This window comes from Mus caroli, chromosome 10, assembly GCF_900094665.2.
Source record: "Mus caroli chromosome 10, CAROLI_EIJ_v1.1, whole genome shotgun sequence".
Lineage (NCBI taxonomy): Eukaryota > Metazoa > Chordata > Mammalia > Rodentia > Muridae > Mus > Mus caroli.
The window spans coordinates 119670985-119676599 of NC_034579.1; the positions used below are offsets into that span (position 1 = coordinate 119670985).

General features: G+C 50.7%; 1 protein-coding gene across 3 annotated transcripts in view; it reads left to right on the forward strand.

The window, feature by feature from the left end:
- Positions 1-2861: 2861 nt before the first annotated feature.
- The window catches only part of Arhgap9 (Rho GTPase activating protein 9), an 8236-nt gene continuing 5482 nt past the window's right edge, over positions 2862-5615 (forward strand). The window contains exons 1-2 of one of the 3 annotated variants that reach the window (XM_021173895.2): positions 2862-3314; positions 3588-3787. In XM_021173895.2, coding sequence (XP_021029554.1) covers positions 2999-3314; positions 3588-3787 — 516 coding nt within the window. In that variant the 5' untranslated portion in view covers positions 2862-2998. Of the gene's footprint in view, positions 3315-3587; positions 3788-4568; positions 4726-5221; positions 5337-5615 lie in introns of those variants that run through there. The other 2 variants (XM_021173896.2, XM_029482929.1) reach the window with 2 other exon arrangements.

Here is a 5615-nt window from a genome sequence, read left to right on the forward strand (position 1 = left end):
CCTCGAACTCAGAAATCCGCCTGTCTCTGCCTCCTAAATGCTGGGATTAAAGGCATGCGCCACCACCGCCTGGCTGTGTATAGATGTTTTGATTGCATGTGTGTGTCTGCACCACATGAGTACTTGGTGCCCCATAGAGGTCAGAAGAGAGCGTTGGATCTCTGGAACTGAAGTTACAAAGGGTGATGAAGAGCCACTATGTGGGAACTGAACGGCCAATGCTTTTAAATACTGAGCCGTTTCTTCAGTCCTGAAGCAGCCTGAGCCACATAGCAAGACCCTTCCTAAAAATTCAAGGGCTAGGCTGGTGTGGTGGGTTTAACCCCAGCACCCAGGAAGCAGAGGCAGGCAGATTTCTGTGAGTTTGAGGCCAGTCTGGTCAACAGAGTGAGTTCCAGGTTAGCCATGTCTACATAGTGAGACACCATCTTTTTTTTTAAGCTTTATTTATTTTATGTATATAATGGGCACACTGTAAATGTCTTCAGACACACCAGAAGAGGGCATCTGATCCCATTACAGATGGTTGTAAACCACCACGTGGTTGCTGGGAATTGAACTCAGGACCTCTGGAAGAGCAGTTAGTGCTCTTAACCGCTGAGCCATCTCTCCAGCTCCAAGCCCCCCCCCCCGTCTTTAGAAAATAAAATAAATACAAGGACTAGAACGTGACTCAGTAGGAAAAATCTTGTCTGCTCTACAGAAGGCCTTAGGTTCCATTGCCAGCAAAGTGGAGGGAGAGGACTTGGAAAAATACGAATTTCAGTGTTTGATAATCAGTTGAAACACTGTGAGTGGAGAGGAGAAAGGCAAGAGGCAGCTGGGGTTCTGCAGGCACAACTGGGCACGTGCTTCTCTATCAGATGCTGGTATTGTCTCCACCACAGTGAGTCTTATCATACTGCACTTTAGTGTAGGAGAGAGTACCAGCCCCTGCTTATCATCACAATCGGCATGGTCCTGCCTAGCATAAGTATTAACAAGGACTCAATTGATATTTATTAAATTTAAGCCTAACAGCTGAATACCAGCTCTGAAAGTGTCTTAGTTAGGGTTTTACTGCTGTGAACAGACACCATGACCAAGCCATCATTTAATTGGGGCTGGCTTACAGGTTCAGAGGTTCAGTCCATAATCATCAAGGCGGGAACATGGCAGCATCCCGGCAGGCATGGTGCAGGAGGAGCTGAGAGTTCTACATCTTCATCTGAAGGCTGCTAGCAGAATACTGGCATCCACGCAGCTAGGATGAGGGTCTTAAAGCCCACACCCACAGTGACGCACCCACTCCAACAAGGCCACACTTCCTGGGCCAAACATATACAACCCATCATGGGAAGAGAAAGAGATTTGTAGGGAAGTTTAACATGTTCAATTTGGTACAAACAAAATTTATAGCACCTGTGAAATACTTGTGGAGTTTTTAGGTGGACAGCAAATAAGACCAGAGACCCAGAGAAAGATCTGGACTGGAGATACAGTGCATAGCAGGATACAGAGGCCATTTGAGAGAGTAAGATCTCCAAGGAAACACAAAGGACACAGCTCAGATGGGGTTTTGTGGTTTAAGGAATGGGTGGGCGAGTGGAGGAAGTTTCTCCCACGTGGTGCAGAGAAGCATCAGCCATAAGGGGAACAGGAGAGGACAGCAGCAGAGATCAGTTGGGCTGTGTGCCACTGAACCGTCAAACAGCGCCGGGATTACACTGCCTGTGCAGAGTGGAGGAGTCTCCTTAGAAAGGGGGAGAAGTGAAATAGTGAAGATCACTTGTGTAGGCAACTCCAAGAACTTAGAGGAAGGGTGGAGAGCAGGAGGCAGAGGAGAGATGGAGAGGTACACTGTGCACTGCCTTGGAGGCCAAGCTTTGACTGTAGAGAACAGACTGGCCTTCACCCTCTCTCCTCAGCCTCCTAAACACTGGCATTTGCAGGTAGTGAAACATCCCCCCACACCCACCCACACCCACCCACACTCCTGGTAGGTACCTGGTAACTTAAGAGCCTGGTAAAAGGTCATTTTCATAAAGAGAGGAGATTTGGAAAAATTTCAAAGTCAATAAAAGTGGGGAGAGGGGGTGGAAGAGATAGCTCAGCAGTTAAGAGCATTGGCTGCTCTTACAGAGGACCCAGTTTTGTTCCCAGCACCTATGTAGCAGCTCTTAACCTCTGAGCCATCTCTCTAGCCCAGGGATCCAACATCGTCTTCTGGCCTCCTTGGGCAGCAGACATTTGGATGGTGCTGAAACATACACACAGACCAAATACTCACACATACAACAAGAATTGCAAACGGACGGAGCCCCATAATAAACCTGGGGACCCCTCCAGAAGGTTGATGCATAGATCGTGTGCCCTAATGTGTCCTAGACAGGGCTGAAGGGGATATGCGCCCCTCTTTTCTTTTCCCTCTCACTTGTATTTTTAGTTTTTCTGGTTGTCTGTCTGCACGGGAAACACAAAGCTTCGAGTCTGAGGCAGTTTGGGTGGTCACAGGAACACTGAGGCCTGTGTGAGCTTAATAACGGGTCATGGCATAACCTTCCCTTCGTCATTGTCACCTGTACTTTTGTCTGTGTTCTGCTCTTAGCCTGGTTCCTCCTCCTCCTCCTCCTTATGTGTAGCCCAGGGCTCCCTTCAACATCCAGGATCAGGTCTTTCTGACCCTGGAACATCAGGAATCCTCCACAAGGTATCTAAAGAAAGATCACCAAGCTAGGTCGTCTTCTCAGATTCCCTGCCTTGCTTGCTGTGCAGGCTGCTGACCACATCCTCTCTCACCTTATTTATACACTTCCTCAACAGACACATCACACAGAAGTTGGACCCCCCCAAACCTGTGCTGATCTCTTTCCCCTCTTCCTCTCACCCCAAGGGTCCTGCACACACACACACTCACACACACTCTTCTAACCATGCCCTTCTGTATGGAGGCACCAGCTCCTATTTCCTTTTGGAACTTCAGCACCCCCTTTTCCTATAGGTGACAGTGTCAGCCACCATGTTCTCGGGCCGGTGGTGGCCAAGTATCTGGGGAAATCTAGGGCCGAGTCTACAAAGCCCTTCTCAGGGACCTCAGCTCTGCGCCCTCTATCCATTCACTTATACTGGGGCAGATGGCCGGCAGGTGTCTCTGGCTGAAGGTGACAGGTTCCTACTGCTTCGAAAGACCAACTCAGACTGGTGGCTGGCGAGGCGTCTGGGCGCACCCCACAGCTCTCGGCCCATCTTTGTTCCAGCTGCATACATGACAGAGGAATCAATCTCCTGCCACAACCCAGCAGACACTAACTACAACAGCTCCCTCTGGACTCCTGGTAAGTAGGCTTTGAGCCTCCCCCCTCCCCTCTTCGCCCTTCCGACTCTCTGACTCTTCCGCCTTGAGAGCTGAGAGCGCTCTGTCCTACCTTCTGTGGACTCCTTTGATAAGCCTAGTTCTCACCCAAGCCACTGTGGCATCCCCTTTACACTCTTAGCTCTAAGCAGTCTAGGGCCCGTGTCACTTCCCAGCAACCTTGCTCTGCATTCCTAGACAATTCCCAAGGTCATATCTGTCCTCACCTGCCACTCCTTCACGTCTCTCTTTCCAGGGACGAAGCTGTATCATGGCTCCCTGGAGGAGCTCTATCTGCTTCAGGAACCCCAGGTTGCTTCTGGGCACCCTCTTCACCATCCCCACAAGATATGCAAAAGTGTCAGCACGGGCAATGTGAAGGCCTGCTCCCTGAAATCCTTCAAGGAAGGGCCAGGAGAAAGATCTCACTGGTGGATGACAGAAGAAGTTGCTGTGGTGAGTTACAGAGCTTCCTGGAGCATAACTCAGAGCTTGGTCGGCCGCCTGCACTCCAGCAGGGTGGGGTGGGATCTATGTGAAGTGGTGAACTGGACACAGCCTCCCTCCCTTAAGTACTGAAGGTAGGAGAGGGGGGACACAGACTCCTCCCTTAAAGATCAGAGAGGAGGGGAGAGGGGGACAGATGGACACAATGAGGAGAAGAGGCCGAGGTGCTCTGAGAAGATCCCGCAGGAGCAGGAAGAGTGACATAAGCAAAGTAGGGGATGAAAGAGGACAGTCGAGTTACAGAGGCCCTGGGGGAACAGGGTGTCCAGTACAGCCAAAGGAATGTCAGCCGACTGCTTTTCTCCAGTTCTAACTCCTTAGCCCAGGGCATGGTTTGTCCTAACGTCCTGTCTTCAAGTCAGGACACCAGCAAGTTCCTTCTAACACTGAGTGCCTTGGTCAGCCCCTCCCCCACTCTGTTGTCAGTTGTATTTTGAGCCAGGGGTCTTAGTCCGCAGTAGGCCCAGCTCGCCCGGATTCCTTATGTAGTTCAGACCGACCTCAAACTCCAGCAGCTGTCCTGCCTCAGCCTCCCAAGCACTGGGATTGCTGGGATTACAAGCAAACCCAGTGTACACTCTCTCTCTTTCACGGGTGTATAACAAGTCTTTCTCTTCCCTAGCTCTAGCATAGTCTCTCACTTCTTGGTGTCTTCTTTTACTCTCAATGGTGTGAGGACGGGTCACTCTCTCCTTCCCCCCCCCAAAAAAAAAAGCCTGTTCCCCTTTCCTGCAGCTCTGGGGCGGGGTTGCGTGGGGGAGGAGGGAAGTTGGCAACAGGAAGTGAGGAGAAGAGCAAAGACTGTGAGGGGAAGAATTTTTTAAAAAACAGCCGGGGACTGGGGTTTCTACCCATGTACCAGGGGCCCCCCGGGCCCGGAGCTGACCGTGAGTAAATGGGAGAGAGATCGGGAGGGACAGGGGCAGAATAAGTTTCCTCCTCTTTCCCAGCTTCTCGCTCCTGGGGCAGGCAGGATCACATCCTGTCACGGCTCCCTGTGTACTGTATGTAATCTGGCGAGCCTTCTCCGACGTCCAGGGTCCCTGATCCGAAGCCCTTGCATCCCCTCGCATGCGCTCCAGGAGGCTGGATGGCTGCGAGCAGCTCCCAACAGAATTCTAAAGAGAAAGGCACTGAGTGTCTTTTTCTTCAGCTCTCAGACCATTGAGGCATGGACCCCAAGGAATTAGCATTACCCCAAGAGTCTTAATGCTAGGGAATACAAGGCTGGGGTCCTGATCCCAGCCAGAAACGGAACTTGTCTCCCAGGAAGACGGTTCACAGTGTTCTGGCACCTCGTCAGACCTTCCTGCGGCAGAGATGGAGCTGGGACAAAGATGAACAATTACCCAATTACCTTTTTTTTTTTTTTTTTTGAGACAGGGTCTCCCTATGTAGCTCCTAGTTCTGGCTCCCCTGAAACTCACTATGAAGACCAGGCTGGCTTTGAACTCACTGAGATCTGTCTGTCTTTGCCTCCCAAGTGCTGAGATTGAAGGTGGGCACCACCATGCCTGGCTTTGTGATTACCTCTTGACTAAACATATTCAAACCTGAACTGCATGTTAGAACCCCAAAAGCAGAATTGGGGATCATCGGATCTATTTATAAGACTGATCTGCTCTCACTGCGGCCACATTTTATATGTATAGGTGTTTTGCCTGCATGTATGCTCCTATTAACACCTGCATGCAGTGCTCTCAGAGGCCAGAAGAGGGTGTCAGGCCTCCTGGAACTGGATTTACAGCAAACTTCAGCCCTAATGAGGATGTTGAAA